The sequence below is a fragment of the Centrocercus urophasianus genome, unplaced genomic scaffold (assembly GCF_019232065.1).
Source record: "Centrocercus urophasianus isolate 14NV4802_14NV808 unplaced genomic scaffold, USGS_Curo_1.0 seq_11, whole genome shotgun sequence".
In the NCBI taxonomy this organism is placed as follows: Eukaryota; Metazoa; Chordata; class Aves; order Galliformes; family Phasianidae; genus Centrocercus; species Centrocercus urophasianus.
This window is the reverse complement of record NW_024884253.1, coordinates 62,132,542-62,150,971: the sequence shown is the minus strand read 5'-3', so window position 1 is coordinate 62,150,971 and position 18,430 is coordinate 62,132,542. Positions and strand designations below refer to the sequence as shown.

The window sequence follows — 18,430 nt, the reverse complement described above, 5'->3', positions numbered from 1 at the left end:
TCAACAATATTTGGGAGTGAGAGCACATATTAGGCTCTGCAAAGTATACTCTTAAGCAGAAGATGCCCCCAGAAGAATAAATTTACTCAGCTCCAGAAAAGCAGCTGAAATGATGTGAAAAACTAGGAGATAATTCATTGTTTTTTCCCCACTACATTTTGAAATAAAAGCCTTTGTACCTTGTTATTTTGAAACACAAAACTCACACAGGGCTTTCAGTTATTAGGATCATATTTTTAACTGCATGGGACAGCTGAATAGTGAGTGTTTCTTTGAGTGTGACCATGTGACCACTCCATTTAAATGTATATAAAAACTTGTCCTTAGTGAAATAGATTTTAAAAAAACAGAAAAAAAAAAACCCAACAAAACAACACACAATCAAAACCACCTCTTCCCACAGTAACACTTCCACTGGGGTCTAGCTTTAAGTTGATTTTAAAAATTATACCATTTTGTCTCATGGCAGTGAGCTCTCCACAAGTATAAGCCTTTGCAGTAGAAATGATGTTCTCAGCTGATAGCTACATGAGACAACTTTTTGTACAAGATCCTTGAACTTTCACATTTATTAGCATGACTACAGAAGAAGAACAATCTATCTCAAAATAGATTGCATGAAATAAATTGTATGAAAAAAATCACCTGCCCCATTCTCACTAACATTTTTACCTACCACACAATAGTAACTAGAAGCTACAAGTGATGCATACCGAACACAATCACTGTTGAATTCACTCAGAATTATGAAACAGTGATAACTACTAACTGGGAAAAAGAATTTGAGGGGGCTTAAGCTAAAATTTACAAAAAGGGTTAGATAACCAAGTTTAATTGGCAATCAACTAGTTTGAATGATGCCGAACAGAAATTTGCCTATATATTTTCTGCTTTAGTGAGGTTAGTTTCTTCTGTACTGACATTCAAGTTTATCACTTACAGAGCAGTTGGCTGAAAAACAGAACGAAAAGTCATAGTGCTCCCTGAACAGATGGTTTCTCATAACTAGCATAAACCATTCTTCTTTTTAGAAAATATTTGATCAATATTCACAGAATATTGAAAAAGAGCTAAAGAAGGAAACGTATAAGAAATGTTAGACAACCTATTATCATAAGCCAAATTTTATTCCCTATATTCATGCTGTGGGAGACAGAAATGGGACCTGAACATTAATTTCACAACACAAGCTCATGTGTAACAAGTATTCCATGTATTTCACTTCCCTTTTGGTTTGTAAGCCTCCTATATGCACAGAATATTAACAGCTAAAGTAACTAAGTGCCATGCATAAATTGAGTACGTTGGGTTTGAGATTCAGAGCGATTTTTTATTTTTTAAACTTTAAGTAAAGATGATAAAAAAAGAGCTGGTAAGATTCTGTGTACTCTCTGAAATGAATATTGTTGCAAATTGCTCCTCTTCTAGCTATTCTAGGCACATGTGCCATTAACCAAGTCACCCATACTTCATCCTTGAAAGGACACTGAAAAAATCTTACTGAAAATCTATTTATGAAAAGTCAGTGACTGCAACACTGTTTACAGTAAAGCATCAAATTTCTTCATGAAGCTCATTACAGTATCTGTACAGTATAGTGGATTAATATATTACAAGACAATGCAACCCTTCAAAATGTATGCTTTTGAGAAATTATGATTATGGTGCACTGATCCATATTCTATACACTCATCTTTTATAAAAATGTGTATATTCACACAGTATACAACCACCTAAATGCATATATTTTCATTCAGCTTGCTTAGACATAATTTAAGACAGGAAGCATTTACCTCAACGTTTGTAATCACCATTTCTCTAACAACATACGCAATTGTACAATCTTCCGAGTGGCATCTGACACGAAAGCCGCCATACTCCATTACGTCTGGTGGATCAGGCCAATACTGATGACACTTTGTCTGTAGAGATGAAGGAAAATTAAGTGCACATCAAGACCTCAAACAGGTTTCCAGAGCGTTCTCCCATGGTTCAGAAATTCAGGGAACAACTGTAACTCTTTGCTGGTGATAATGTTCAAAACTCAAATGTAGCATGATGGAACAGGATAAATTCTCTGTAAACTTGTGTTATAGACATTTATTATAAAAAAATTCAAATAAATTGGATGCAAGCTAAAAGCTTTCTGCCTGAGACTTCAATTTCGGAAAACCATTTTTCAAAGCATGAGGTTCTATCAAAGTTTGATGAGTACGCTTCTAATTCAATCACAAATACTGAATATAGTGTCAAAACAAAATATAAAAAAACAACCTATTAGGATAGTCCTGAAAGAAGTAAACTGCTTACAGTATTGTGTAAAGAGCTTGACAAGAGATATCACCAGTGCCCTGCTTACTAACGAATATTTTCCCAAGCAGCTGTATAGAACTCCACTGAGCATCAGGATACAGATTAAGTACAAGCAGGTGGGCATGCTGTGAATCTAGTTTCCAGTTAAAACTGCTGCTTATCTATTTTATTTTTCCTTTCTCCAGTCAGCTCTTAGCAACAATACAGCTTACAGTGAATATATTGCTTTTCAATTCCATAAAGTAACTGGATTAAAATTCCCTGGAAGATACTATACAGCTTTAAAATCCTATTGTATGTCATCACAACTTATGAAAGCATGTCTCAAATACATTAGAAGCTAGGCACTACATAGGGCAAACACATCTATCTATAGCAAGTCAGCCACTACCAAACAACCTTGTTAATTCAATTTTACCAGTGGAAATGTCTTGGACTCTGCACTAAAGCCAATAATCTTTACTTGTTTTTATCAAAGATGACTGAGAGCGAGAGTGAGAGGTAGGCAGTCTGGGTCACACAGGTAGAAAAAAAAGGTGTGCTGAACACAATGAAATGGAACACTATCAATTTTCCTGGCTGCACAAAAGGTCATGAACTGTAAAATCCCGTGAAAAGGTGTATGACAAGTTTATTAAAAAAAGCACACATCTTCAAGAAGCATTTCCTTATAAAAGCAAAACAATCACTGATAATTTTTATGAGGTTCCAGTTTATGATGGCTCAAAGAAGAAGTATTTACTTTTCCAAAAGAGCATCTAAAACTAAGTATCTATCTCCAAAGTTTAAAAATCTAAATGCAAAAATGTGTTGAAACTTTAAAAGCTCCTTTAAAAAAAATGAAGTAGTAGACGAAGTTGTGAATCACTCAGGGACAAAAGCTTTAACAGACCTTGTTTTACCACAAGCAAGTCAGTCAAGTTTTAGAATGGATGCATAATTAACACAGTATGTAAATCAATATAGTATGTATTTCATTGCACAAAAAAAAATGGAGGTGATTCAGCTGAAGGTCTCCTACATCATGGTTGAAGAAACTGGATTTGTTCACTCTAGAGATCAAAGATACAATGGGATTTAAAGCAGGCATTCTGTATCTAAATGGTGATTTTAAGAAGTGCGTTGTTTTCACAAGGATGTGTAGTGGCAAAGCAATACGCAATGGGCGGAGGTTGCTTCAGAAGAAATTACTGCAGGATAAAAGAATAAAATTCTTCACTGTTAAGAACAATTAACCTTTGGAATACAGGTGAGAACAATTCAATGTTGGCACTTCTTAGGTCCAAAGAAGTGATGGAATATCTTCTGCTGGAATTACAAAAGACTTGCCCCAACAGAGACCTAAATAACTGTATCTAATGCCTTCCTTTCAACAAAAGGACATGACAGACCTATTCATTATTAATCTCACTTACACAAACCGACATAAAAGTCAGCAGATTAAATTCTGACAGCTAGCATTACTAGCTAGTTTTAGCTAATAAGTACTGAAATGATAGATTCCATTTTCAAGCTGGACCACAAGTTTTGCTCAGACATTCCAGACATTTTCTGAGTCCCTAGGAAAGCAACTGTGACACAGAATCCAATTCTCATGGGAAAGGACAGTAAGCAGTACATGACTGATCAGTAAAATTCAAGTCAATTCTGATGATCAGACAGCTGGTTTGCTTTCAAAGAAACAGAAAATAACAAAGTCACGCAGTTTGTCTTCCCCCAATTAATTCAAAAAGCCTGGCCTTCAGAGAAATTGTTCAACAGAATAAGATGGCCTATATTAGGGTTCTTTAATCACAACAATGGGAAAAACAGTTTCAAGGTGTAGTATTTCTTCAGAATACGAAGAACCTGAACACACTTACCCGCCCACGTTCAGTGAGTGTTGTTAACATAATGATCAGCGACAACTTGTGATCCCAGACAACTTGCCAGAAGTGTGCACACGTGTGAGGAAGAGGCCCTTGAGTAGCAATGTACCTATTCACAATGCCCACAGAAGGAATTTCCATCTATAAATAAAAAGGAGTTAAAGTACAATTAGTTCTCACTATGCAATACTATTTATTTTTAATATTCAGCATTTCATTCAAACAAAGAACATTTTGAAGGATGATTAAAAACTAAAGTTGAGCAATAAGACAATTAAAATCACAATTTGTTATGTGATAACCTTTAACATTCATTTAAACCAGAACTATAGATACTAAATCCCTTCATCTGAACTAGGAAGAGCCAAATAAAAGGTATCTCTGTTTTCAAATGTATTTAAAAATGTAAAGCTGCAAACCTTTCCAAACCTTTATTTAATATTTAGTAAGAAATAATGACAAATTTACCAAAGTTGCACTAGTAAAAGCTGTGTAATGGCTGATACAGGATACAATAAGAACAGCTCAAATGCTTCCTAGGCTACTGAGGTATTTATTAAGAAATCAAACTTGACAAGATACCCAACATAAGTTGTTCTAAAATACTTTTAATCTCCATGACTGCGCTCAGACAGCAGAACACTTTCAGCAACTAGCAAAAACCTCCAAGAGACTTAACTGCTCCGCTTCATTAGTTTAATGCCTAATTATTCACAGTCAGAGAATCACAGAATGGCTCAGGTTGGAAGGAACCTTAAAGACCATCTACTTCCAAATCCCTGGTATCTGCAGGGCTGCCACCCTCCAGATTAGGCTGCTCAGAATTCCATCCAACCTGGCCTTAAATGCCTCCAGAGATAGGGCAGCCAGAGCTTATCTGGGCAGCAGTGTCAGGGCCTTCCCATCCTCTGAATGAAGAATTTCTAACATCTAACATAAATTTAAAGCCATTCCCCCTTGTCCTGTCACGATCAGACAACCTAACAAGTCAGTCTCTCTCCTCTTTATAAGCTCCATTCAAAAACCAGGAGGTTGCAATGAGGTCTCCCTTCTACGAAGAAAGGCTTGTCAGCCTGGAGAAGAGGTTTTCCAGCCTTCTGATCATCTTTGTGGCCTCCTCTGGACCTGCTCCAACAGCTCTGCACTTTCCTTGTGCTGGTGGCCCCAGGCCTGGAGATGCAATACTCCAGATGAGGCTGAGTGTAGGGGAATCTCCCATGCCCTGCTGCCTCCTCTCTTTTGATATAGCCCAGAAAAGTCACAAGATAAATATTGGAAAGCAATTTTCATTAAAATCATGAAAAAAATAGTCACGAATGTTACTTGCATTCAGAGGTTCAATACAGAAATAAATATTAAATCCCACAAATTTATGTTATTCAGTATATGAAAATAATGGTGTTTCTATTTTCTGTGTATCAAGGCAGCTGGTTGTTTCACAAGCGACACTTGATGTTTTATGGTATGAACCTACATAACTCTTATATTCAGGAATCCCCCCAAATTAAAACAAATATATCTTATTCCTTAAAATGGCTAAATTTAGTCAGCTATTACAATACAAAAAGCAAGCAAGTGTAGCTCATTGTATGACTTACATTCACATAATTTGCATTAATGTAATCTTCATCCCCCTGCAATATTATCCTTGTGGCATCATCTGCACACACACACACACACAAAAAAAAGAGGGAATCAAATTAGAAAATAAGACAAATGTTTCCCTTCTAATGAAAGAAAAAGAGGAACTGCAGACAGACAAATAGCAGGGTACAAAACAAAATAGATAACCCTTTAGAAAATAAAGTGAATGATTATGTAATTTTTTTGAACAAAAATTAAGCTTTACCAAGAAGTTAAATAAGCCAGTTTTAAGCATATATACTATCATTGAGAAAATAAAACAACTGATGGAGAAAATATGTACTTAATACTCACAAGGCAGAACATCTTTGTATCGATTCTTGTCCATATTCTGAGGCACTTTTGCACATGTAACAGCCAATCCCGGTTTCTTTCTATAAAGTTGCTGGAAAACAGAATTTTACAAAAAGGTAAGATATGATTATGCTAAACAGATCCACATGAAGACAACAACAACAACAACAAAATAAGAAGCTACTCCAACTTTTCCTAGCCAACTGCAAAATTCCCCTGAATTACTTATTACTTATATTTTCACGCAAAAATAACTTCTATTATTGCTAATTCATCATCATCTCTAGAAGAATTTCTAGAAGGAAATAGAAAATGTGGGAGTCACTGATCTAAACTGGCTTTTTCCTTGTAAAGTCATTTTTTCTTATAACACATACCACACCATTGTGAAAGGGCTAAAAGGAAAAAAGAAAGTAGAAGAACTGAGCAATAAAAGATAACAAAAAAGGTTACAGACTGATATCGGTTATTACTTGCAATCAACTGTAATACAAAAAAATAAAATATTCTCTGGACTAAAACTACCACATTCAACTCTTAACACCTGAAAAGGCAAATCTTCAGTACACCACAGTCTTTTAATACGTAATTCCATCCTATCTTGCCAAGACCTACACCTCGCAAACTTTATCTTAAGCAAATGTGGGCAAATGTGCATATAACAAAAAACTAATTCTGAGGTCAAATGCACTGAATACATGGTACGAGGCAATAAAAGGTACTGGGGGGAAACACCACAAAAAAAATATTGAAGAAATGCAACCACACAATTATAGTTTCCCTGTATTAAATATACATGAAAGCAATTTACAACTGAGTTATTAACCTGGCTGTGCCGGAGTTTTATGCGCTTCACTGAACACTTGTCAAAGAGGTAATTACAGCTTTCATGTTTAAGTAAGATTTAGAATGTGGTTACGTACATAAAATTAAGTGAAACCAATAGGATGCTAAAATCTCCTACTTCATTTAAGAGAAAGGGATGAGCACACAAAACTTATTCTATTAAAAGACTTACTGAATCACAGGACTCAGTGTGTACCATAGCTCACTACATTTTTCATTCTCCACAGCACAAACAAGGGAAGAGGCTGTATGGGAAGAGAGCTTGATAATCTATGTAGCAACCAAACAGCTTTCTTCGGTTCCATTTTAACAGAGACAACTTAAAATTTCTACTTTTTTAGTGGGAGACAAGGAAGAGCAATTTCACGTAAAGCAACAATCCTGGAGCTCTCTTGTTGCTGCCTGTCTAAAAAGCTACTTAATAGAGAGAATTCCTGAATAATGTTTAAGTGGAAATAAAACAGGGAAAGATATTCAGGGAAAAAAATTGGCTACATGATAGTGTACTAATTATTATCTATTTTACTAACATGAATGGAGAACATGATAGTTACCAAAGGTGACAAGGAGACACTGCAACAGACACTGAATTTGAAGACAACCACTAAGCTCACTACATTTATTAGATTTCAAAAGCGTTCTGCACTTCTTTGTAACATCAATAACATCCTGCTAAAACTGCTGTCTGGAAATTAAAATGTCAAAGAATCAAATATTCAATGAAAATTATTGAGGAAACATTGTCAGAGTTATTGGCTAAATTCATGTACAATTAACATACTAAAACACTAGTTCGTATCTTTTGAGTTACTGTTTCAGTAGCTAATAGACTTGCTATTACAACATTCCAACACTGTTGTGGATTTTGGAAAGCTGATATACACCACAGAGTCAAGAATTTCTAAAAGACAGAGAAGACTTAACTCTTTAGAAATTTTGGAAACAAAGGAGAACTCATAAAAGGAATGTTTTTTAATAAGTAACATCAAAATTCTTCAGTCATCAGCACAACATTTTACAGAATTTATAAAAAAAAGGAACAAAATGGGAAAATTGCCACTGCTGTTCAGTATGTTTACAGAGTCTGAAAGAACAATGGCAGACTTTAACAATGTGAAATTATTAAGTCATAATAACCAGAATTTCTCCAAAGTTACAAAGCCTACAAAATAAATGCTTATATCTCCAACAGTAAAAATGAACACAAACATACTGCGGGATACATTTCCATTAGAAAAGTAACAGGATTACCTTTTCAAATTTCTTGCTTCTAATGAAGAACTGTTTTAATAAACTGCAAATGTTTTAATGATCAGCTTTCTAGAGTATGCCTTGCCAACATTTTGAAGAACAAACATTGATGAATTATTCTATACAGCAGTTTGTCAAGTCTCATCTTGCATACAGGGGAATCTCACCTACAGATAATCTGCCCAAGAGGTAACCATCCGTGCTTTAGATTGCAGGAAAAAACATCAGACTGGACACTACAGACCACATACGGAAATTAACATTGCAACACTTCCACATTAACCTCTCAGAGAAGAAGAGCAGGAACAGTCAAGCTGCTGATGTTATATTCCATGAAAGGCAGCAAAACATGAGAATGAGAAAAATCTAAGGATAAAAAAGATGTTTCAGAAACTTCACCTATTAGCATAGAAGAAGAAAAACTACAAAACTATCTTCTGTCAATCTCCTACTATTTTACTCAATAAAACAATTTTTTAAAAATTTAGTGAGCTTTGGGTACTTGAGCTGGAAAAATGTTAATCAAATCTGAGGGGCAACTCATGTTCCTGCTCTCTTAAGATGAGACTGAAAGGGAGAAATAAGTTTTCTAATCAATTAAGCCCTGATGTTACAGTTACAGCCCTGGTCACAGCTATTAGTACTAACAGTATTTGAGAGCTGAGTATTACCCACCTCAAACTGATGAATGACTGTCCCACTTTCCAGCCCTTTCCTTAGCTGTTCCATAGACTCATCCAGAGTTTCAGCGTATTCAGAACAAAGAAGAGCTTCTGGGAGATTCTGGGAATCAACTTCATCTTCCAATCTAGGCTCCACAAACTGTTTAACAACTGAAAGATGTACTGAAAATTAAAACTTTTTATGTTGAGCATTCATGTGTTTGCAATGCATGACGAAATTTACCAGCTTGTGAGAACAATAAAGTTTGCAAAGAAAATTTCAAGGAAGTGAATAATAGCAACATACTTCCTTCATTTAGTTATATATTATATTTCCGCACAAATGACTAGAGTAAATGCCTCGTAGACAATTTCCCTTAGGAAAAAAGAAATTCCTTAAGGAGCTAACTAAAAATGACTGTTTCCAAGCACAAAAGGTTTTTTGCTGCTATTACCTGCTGGTGGGGTAATGACTTACAACATTACCATGGTAGACATCAAGTAAATTTTACATTAAAAAAAAATTAGAAGATAATTAATGGAATATCTTTCAAAGTTTGGATCCCCTCACAGCAAAGCAAACATAAATACATTTATATATTCCTTTTCCTAAATTCTATATGCTAATTTCTTATTCTGTCACATCCCTCATTTTAACATAAATCACAAAATATTTTCGACAGTTTTCTATGGCTTTTCTTGCTAAGATGTTGAAGAACATGAAAAATGTTATTGAAAAATTTCACCACAGTTTCGTCTATGAAAGCTGTTGCATTGCGGAAGTTGCCCACTTGTGGTTATTCACTGCAGTGATTGGTATGGCCCATTCCTACCAAACTACAAAAAGATGTTCTTACTCGTGCCTATACAAATGACTGGCATGGGGCCACAGGATAAGTCTTTAGCTTAAAGCAAAGACTTATCTTCAAGTAGAAAGAGGAATAAAAAAAAAAAAGTTAAGGAAAGACTAAATACTGCTTGGGGCCAGTGGAGAGACCTGCAATAACTGAAGCAGGACTGTGTTCAGGAAGAATGACAAGAAGAGCTCATCTAACTTCCTACAAACATAAGAAATTTAAAATAAATAAATGCTACAGAGGCATATAGCATCTATGCAGTTTTCTTGCCTCCTGTTTCCTAGCATAACCCCTCCAGATTTTTAAGTCATAATGCAGTCAGAAACTCCTTGCCAAGCCTTTAAATAATCATTTGTGTTAAGGTCTTACCATTGCTCCTAGAGAACGTAAATAATAAAGTAAATCATCATTTCATTTCACCTGAAAGTTCCTGCAATCTACATGTGTTTAAAAATGGAGCAGGACTGATTCCTTGTATTTAACTAATAAATACCTATTACCCTACATATTTCCGAAACTGTCTTGTTGCCAACAGGAAATTAGTGAGTAGTCCACACGGGTCAAACTTCTCATCATTATAAAAATATCTGTTGTAGGTTGTTTGTTTTGTAGAATCATTGTGCTGGGGAACAGCAGCTCATAAGTATTTGCAAACTGAAGATTTGTGAAATTATGCTCTATTTCCAAAAAGAAGTTTTGAAAAGGAACATTTGTTGTTTGAGTTTAGAGTTAAAAACATAAGAAGAAATTCCAACTTGATAGACTCATTTGTATCCGAAAGAGCCCACAGTTAAAAATATTTATGCTACTAATTTCAATGCAAGAGGCAATACTTTTTATCACAGACTTATTTCAAGTGAAACAAAACCACATTTACTCGAATAGGCGTACCTATTCAGGCAGAAGAGCAAGTCTCCAAAACATTAGAAGTGAATAAATAAGCCCAGTTACCTTTCCTCCTGACCAAAAGTGCAAGCTCTCTTGTGTGAGATTCTCTGCTGGCTTTTATAAACATGACCACCTGGTCATGTGTGTGTTCTGAGATATCTCTGCCATTAATTAATACTATCTGATCACCTTCGTTCAGTTTTGGAATGCATTTGTCAGCCTGTTTCAAGACAAAAAAAACCCAAACATATTCATGTCATTGCATCCAACCACATAAGCAGGGACAAATCAGAATATTAAATTCATCATGTAAGCAAATTCTTCAGAGTTCTCTTGAAAAAGTTTCATCTTCTGTATCAGAACATCAATCAAAGGATTCAGATCTAAAGCTGTTCTTGTTGCTCCAAAGCTTCTTAACGAAGATGAGGAACAGTTCAAACAGCATATTGATAGCTAAAAGAAGAATTCATATTTATCAGATAGCCATTACCAAATTGCTCATAATGATCCAAATTTCAGACTGAAAACCTTAACAAATGATACTTTCTCTCATAAAAAAGGTCTTCTAGGTGTACAAGATGACATTTGCAACCTTCTGTTTTTATGCAGTGATACTGGAAAGTCCAAATATGACTTTGAGGTTATTAAACTGAACATATCTTAAGTAACATTAAGGACATTCCCCAGACACGGGCTCCTTTCTACAACTTCAACTTATTCATGTTTTGCATAGAAGACTACTTCTTCCCAATTTGCATCACTAAGAGCTTCACTAAGCTTACATCTTGCAACTTAGAGCAATTTAGACCATCTGCTGAACTTTAGGACTTGCTTGGCTTTTTTTTTCTGCTACATTTAGTGTACTTAGCATTGTGATGAGCACAAAGGGATTAAAGCCACGGATAGGATATGATGATGATCCCGGTCAGCAGGCTCATGGTGTCCATGTTTGAGCTGGCGGGTTGGACTTCCAGAGTTCATGCCAACCTCAGCCAGTCTATGATTCTGGTAACATGAATACGAAGGATTCTATAACCTTTGAGAAGAGTGCCAACTTGTGTAACCATTTTATTATCACCGCTATTCTGATTTTTGTTCTATTAGGAAGTACTCAGCTGTACAGAAGTGATTTAGTTAAATACACACTGCATTTTAAATCCTTTATAAATCAGATCTAGTCCAATACAGTCTGTTATTCTCCATTTATAATTGTTCCCAATGTTAACATGGGTTCCCCAGCCTTTATTCATCTAATGTTTTTAGCTCTATCAAAAAGCAAACCTGAAAATGATGTCCTAATTAGCCCTCGCCTTCTTATCCTGATTATGCCTTGCAGGAAGCATGGATAACTTGCCTGAACTAAGTGTATCATTACCAATTCAAAAACAAAATGACAGAAAAGAGAGGTGATAATGACAGAATCAATATGAAAAAAAGAACCCACACAAAATAAATACTTCCTACTACAAAAACAAAAAGTAACACCAAACATTTTCTATAGAAAGAAATAAAGATACGAATGAAGGATAAGGAAAATTGACAATGCTGCATGAAAAAGATATGCAAATAGAAGCAGAATGGGAATAAGAAACAGCCATGGTGTTCTTCAAGTATTCAGTTTCCCAAAAGAGACGCAAGTCAGTTTTTGTATGATTTATGGAGGCAAGATTGAAGAATGCAACTATGAACAATTGTTTAATCGCTGTAAAATATAATGGTTAGCAATAATTGAAAGGATAAATGATATGAAGTTCATATCAGTCATACTAGTCACATTAGGTCAGTCCAGCAGCGGCAAGTAGTCAACAAGAACACAGAGGGAATGGTGTCTGATCTCCTACATTTATCTATAATTTATATTTCTTGGCTGGTCGCTGGCTATTATTCTTTATTACAGGAGAAGATGAATATCGATGTTCGAAGAAATTGTGTTAATCAAGTGACATGTTAATGTCTCAACTCTCTTGCTTGATACATTTTATACAGTCAGATTGATCTCAAATGGAAATTAATTCTGTGTAAGCATAATTTGTAGATTTTTCAGATACTGAGCGTTTTCAGACAATTAATTATGTCAGAGGATTCCTCTCTTATTGATTTGCCCAATGTTTCATTTTATGCTAATCTCTTTGTTATTGTTCCAGGAAGCATACATATTATTTTTCAATCAAAAGTTCTTCTAAATACAACTATAACAACTTCTGTATCACCTTAAGGCATTAATACTGTTTCTGGGAAAAAAATAAAATAAAATCAACAGTATAGGAATCTTAGTAAAAAAAATACCAAAATAATAAATGGTTGTTTTTTTGCTTCTCTGTCTTCAAATCTCCTCAGAACTCTAGATTTCCGCTATAGTAGAAGGGAATTTAAAAAAATAATAATTAGTATGCCACAAATGATATACCGCCTTGCGTGTACATTTATTTCCCTTTCTCCACAAAAGGTGGATCTTTTAGGCATCACTGAAGTTCCACGGAGCTACAATGAACAAAAACACACTCCATACAAATACTTCCACTTACAAATATCAGTTGTATGTCATTAAATAGTCAAGAGCAGGTGAAAATGAATTTACAGAAAACAACATAATGTTAATATTGTTATGTGCTGAAAGTACTTACATATTTTCCTCTTGCTGTAACATGATGTGATTTCTCTTGCACTGCTCTTTATTATGCTGCATTGCATAATGGTTTTCAATATACCCTCCTGACTCCTGATAACTTGCTCACTTAGCATGCTTTTTCATCTAGGAAGCTAAGAAGTCACTCATATCTATGCCAATACTTGTTAACTGGGGACACTTAAATGAAGCAAGTTGGATGTCCAGCCCTTTCCCAGTCTGAAAAAACAGATCAGAACTTCTGTACCTCCCAGAAGATAATCTGAATCTGCCACAGGAAATCACTGCCTCTGGAAAAGCATCTTCTGTTTCTCAACAGAATAAGCCTGCTTCTAGCATCACTTCAGCATCTCAAATCATCTTTATTTTTTGTTAGATTTGCAAATCTGGTCTGTTTTATTTTTACTTTGTGGCTTTAAGTAATAATGACTATTTTCTATTACTGTTCTATTCGCATAATTATTGTAGAGTTCATGACTGAGTTCAGCGCACTGCATAAATCAAGCCATAAATTTCAAACAGGACAAAATGCAAGTTCTCAAACAATCTGTTTTAGCTCAACTTACATCATGACATTCAGATACCAGCTCTGTGAGTGCTTATTAAATTTCTAGAGTCTGTAATATTCAGTGTCTCCAGACTTTCGACGCATGACTATTTCCTAGCAAGTTAGCACTGATATTACCTTATGAAAGTTGGTAAATAAAAAGAGAGGGGGAAAAAAAGAATAAAAAACTTGAGATTAGATAGTGCGTCCTCACAATTTTTTGTAGAAAAAAATTACCAAGGTACTGTATCACTATTATTAGTCCACAATTCAGCATAATAACTCAGTGACTGTACGGTTCCAATGAATGTCCCACCTAGTCCAGAAATATTTCCGTATGTGAAAGTGCATGGAAAAATAGGATCAGTGTATCCTTTGTCATGGAATTTCACAGGTCTGTCTTAGGCATGTAAAGCTGCTACTTTTCATTTATTTTCAGCCTTTCACTAACTAATTTGATAGCCCCTTCTTCTTTAAATGGAATCCCCTGCTACTCATTTCACAGTGCTCCAAATTTTATATAACTCTGCTGTACTTTCCTTAAATTGTTTCTTTTTCATAGGCTGCATAGGCCCATGCCACTCACTTCTGTACTGCATCTTCAATCATTGTTTGTATTTTCAGTGTTGTAGTGCACTCTTTGAAACAACGAAAGAAAACAAATATGCTTTCCAACTGTCTCTTGTTTGGCTAACAATTCCTGATCTTTTAATCCATGGCTTAAAAAAGAAAAATCACCGGTCAGATCAATTTCTAAAGAGAACGGCTCAGTTACTATTTCATATTGGCTATGCATTTCCAGATACCTGTGAATAAAGACTTATGAAAATAGTAGAAGAAGTGATAAGGGAAAGATTAGAATGGTAAGATATTACTTACAGGTGATCCTGGAGTTATTCTTGATACCACTAAGGGCATTTTTTGGTCTATACCACCCTACAGGAAAGTCAAGTAAATAATGACCATCAATACAACATGACCATAAGCATTTTAAACAATCACCTACTTTCACTTACATATAAAATTTGTTCAGTCGCTTGAGGCCAGTAAGATTGAACTCCCATGAGCAAATGTCAGGATGGGTGTACTCTTTTTCCAGTAGACTTAACCTAGTGGCTTTGCTTGTCCACACATTTTAAGAGGCAATAAGCAGATCAAATGCAGCATTACTCAAACCCTATCCTTCAAGCAAGCCTATTTCAACATCTGAACTCACAAGGTGGAAAGTATTAAGGTATTATGGTGAGTGTGCAAGAGATCAGATAGGATCGAAGTTCCAAAATAAATAAATACATACTCCCTTATTCCCTTTACATAAAGCTCTCTCAACACTTCACCAATAAATAGCAAGGCAAAATGAGCAAACATTACCCTGATTTTGATGGTATCATTATCTTATCTGTTCAAATAGAATTTTTTGGTGATACAATTAGAAAATTTACAGGAGGAATCAATACTTGTTCCCATTTTTACAATTCATTTTCATCTCTATGTGATTCCTTCATGGATATAATTGATAAAATGGCACCAGCTATTTAACTTGCTTTATAATACAGACATTTTTTCTAGAAATTAGTATCTTAAATTATGTTTCCATGTTCATATCTACACAGCAAAATAGGCAGTGCCTTGGAAATGTCACATCCATAGTATATGCAATTAAAGAATACAGAAGTTGCAAAGGCCTGTTTTCATAAATATGATTTTATCATTTAAGGATTAGGCTGCCACTTCTAAAAATTTTTGAGTCCTTAAGAAATTCTTGTGGGATATACTGATTTCTCTGAAGTATCACACTAAAAACAAAAAAATAATCATAATATCAGATCACGGTATCTATATAGATCATTTTAAGATAACAAAAGATTGCTGATTTACCTTTAGATTAAATCCGAACTTCCCCTCTTCATCTGGTGTGATACGCACCAAAAGTAAATCTCCCTCAATTACCTCATTCTGTAACAAACAGGAAAAAGCTCAAACCAAGTTTTTCTAAGTTTTAAAACCAAGCAGCAGAAAATTAGAGTGTAACGTACCCACATTTAGACATGCTGAACAATAATTCTCCATGTAAATACATGCTCAAAAAATGAAGAAGCTAAGGTTAAAGAATACACCCAATTGCAACCTTTGAAAATTGTAAAAATTGCAACAAGGGCTGCTCTGAAGGTAATACCTCCTATTTTATGATGATGGCTCACAATTTCAGAGGAGGATGGCAGTAGAGGTTGAACCATCCCACCAATATTTCATTACGTGTTTTTGCCATGTGACAAATGGCAGCAGAGGGGCAGTCTGACACAATGGCAGCTGACATGGAGTTGCAGTTGAAGCAAAGGAGTGTCACTCAATTCCACTATGTGGAAAAAATAGAACGAATTGGTGTTCATCGATGGTCTCTAAAACTGCTAAGCAAGCAAACAGTTGATGTGAGCACAGTGAGGAAATGGGTGGCGCAGTGGCAACAGCAGGTCGCCTCTGCTAATGCAGACTGTTATAACCATGACACACAGGTTCTTGTCCACCACTGGCAAAAATGCAGAGCTAATGGCGGTGGCCATGTTGTATAATAATTTACTGTAGATGAGAATTTTCTCTACCAAACAGTGTTACTGTGCTCTTTGTATTGATTGTAGTTTCCACAAATAGGAGGCATTACTTTGGAACGCAAAATGACAAATGCGTTCTATGGTTTTTCCGTCCTTACATACTTACTCTCATCACAGCTTTTTCAGCTCATACCTATTAAAACTTTCAATGCATTGCCATAGCTAAAGGTGACTTAAAAGGAAAAAAAAAAAGGTACAATACAATTTAAACATTTTCGCTCTAAAGATTATGGAGTAACTACAATTTCTTTAACATTACTCCTCTAAAAGGGTGAACTGATATTTTCTCCAGGAAATCTCCAAACAAGGATGATTAAAGCTTGGCCATGGCTAGTGGAAAGCCAAGTTAGGAAGCTGTTTAGCACAGCCCTGGAAGAGGCCAGAGAAAAGGTGAGGGACGATCTGCTGTCATAAAGCTAGCAAGGAGCAGCTGCTCTCTAGTCAACACAGAAGTCAAAACACAATTTTTAGCCATCCCAGATGGGATTTGTGCTCACTATCAAGACTTACAGGAGCTAGAGTGACTTTATCCTAGAACAAATGAGATACAGTCATGCAAGGATTCCCATTCCATTAAGAACTTCCTGCAGATGCTGTTGGAAACCTGGTTGCTATAAGAAATGAATGTACACAGTAGGCTTACCTATCATATTGTATACACAGCCTTGGAGAAATCTGAGTAAGACAAGAAGCTTTATTCCTGTTAGCTCGTAAAACATGCTCACCCCAGAATAAAACCATAGTTTTTCTGAGTTCTTAATCTACAGTTCAAAGCTACATATGTTAGCATTTCTGACTTGAAAAGAATGCAACTGAACATACCTTATCACAGTAGTACTGACTGGAATCATCTGTTGAGCTACTTTTTGTAACATTGTCATATGTTTCTAGGAAGTGTTTATCCACCCCTTCCAGAGGGTAAGAGTCAGAAATGTTACCAACTCCGTTGGGAGACTGAGTCAATGCTTTAGGTGAAGTACGGGTCAGAGAATTCCGAGTTGGACTATTTCCCAATACATTCCTTCATTTAAAAACAAAACAAAACAAAAATTACATATATATATTAGAAAAGTATTGTTATCTAGATTTTTACATTAAACTGTGTAACATGGGCAATTGTATCACTCAGACACCAGAACAAGTCTTTTTATACTCGCGGTTAAACAGCACTTCTTGACATGCAAAGTAATGGGATTGGAGAATGATCTACGCATTATCATTTGTTCAGTGGAGAACTAGAAGAACAGCAGAATAAAACTAGAGCAAGAGAGACATTTTCAGCAAAATACTTGAAGGTCAACAGTGAAAGGCACTGCTGAAGTGGTACATGAAATCACTGCAACAAAGGAGGGAACGAGAACAAACCCCAGGGGAAAATACTTCAGCTGCCATTCTATTCACCTGTATTACCCCACTGTAGAGAGATCTTTCACTTGCATCATAGATCATCTTGATCAGGGCCAGTACTCTTTGCAAGCATGCTCTGTAGTGCTACAGACAACCAGCATTACAGTGAATTGTATTTGATTCTTGCATGTATGCATGCTTTTTTTTTTTTTTTTTTTTTTTTGTGCAGAGCGTATTCAATGCATTATCTAGTTCACCATTCCTAAAAGCAGTATCTAACTCTCACAGGATGGTAGTAGTGGAAGTAAATCCCAGCATGAAGAAATAAAACTATAAGGGAATGTAACATAGGCTTTTTACATGCAGGATTAGCAATGCAACAACTACTAATAAATATAGACATTTGTTTTTTGGTTTGCAGAAATCCGACTGCAACTAACAAACATGATGCCATAGGTTAGCAGGCTAACTTATTTTTGCCTGTTTTTGTCAATATTTACAACGTTCTCAATTACCATGGAAAATATTCTTCAAAGATATTATTCATTTGGCTCTTTAAATAGTTTTAAAATATTTTAGCGAACTGTAACGACACACACACACAAGAATTATTGGTTTTATTTGGTAGCTTCAGAGAGGTTTTCATGATTCCTGTGAGGTCACTGTTAAGTAAGCAGG

General features: G+C 35.4%; 1 protein-coding gene across 10 annotated transcripts in view; it reads right to left on the bottom strand.

The window, feature by feature from the left end:
* The window catches only part of PTPN3 (protein tyrosine phosphatase non-receptor type 3), a 177,912-nt gene that overhangs the window by 11,498 nt on the left and 147,984 nt on the right, over window positions 1–18,430 (bottom strand). For 8 of the 10 annotated variants that reach the window (XM_042839820.1, XM_042839823.1, XM_042839822.1 and 5 more), the window contains 9 exons: window positions 17,228–17,426; window positions 15,675–15,752; window positions 14,676–14,732; window positions 10,687–10,843; window positions 8,892–9,061; window positions 6,120–6,210; window positions 5,780–5,841; window positions 4,176–4,322; window positions 1,794–1,922 (listed from right to left, as the gene is read on the bottom strand). In XM_042839820.1, the coding sequence (XP_042695754.1) occupies window positions 1,794–1,922; window positions 4,176–4,322; window positions 5,780–5,841; window positions 6,120–6,210; window positions 8,892–9,061; window positions 10,687–10,843; window positions 14,676–14,732; window positions 15,675–15,752; window positions 17,228–17,426 (1,090 nt within the window). The remainder of the gene's footprint in view (window positions 1–1,793; window positions 1,923–4,175; window positions 4,323–5,779; window positions 5,842–6,119; window positions 6,211–8,891; window positions 9,062–10,686; window positions 10,844–14,675; window positions 14,733–15,674; window positions 15,753–17,227; window positions 17,427–18,430) is intronic. The other 2 variants (XM_042839817.1, XM_042839819.1) reach the window with 1 other exon arrangement.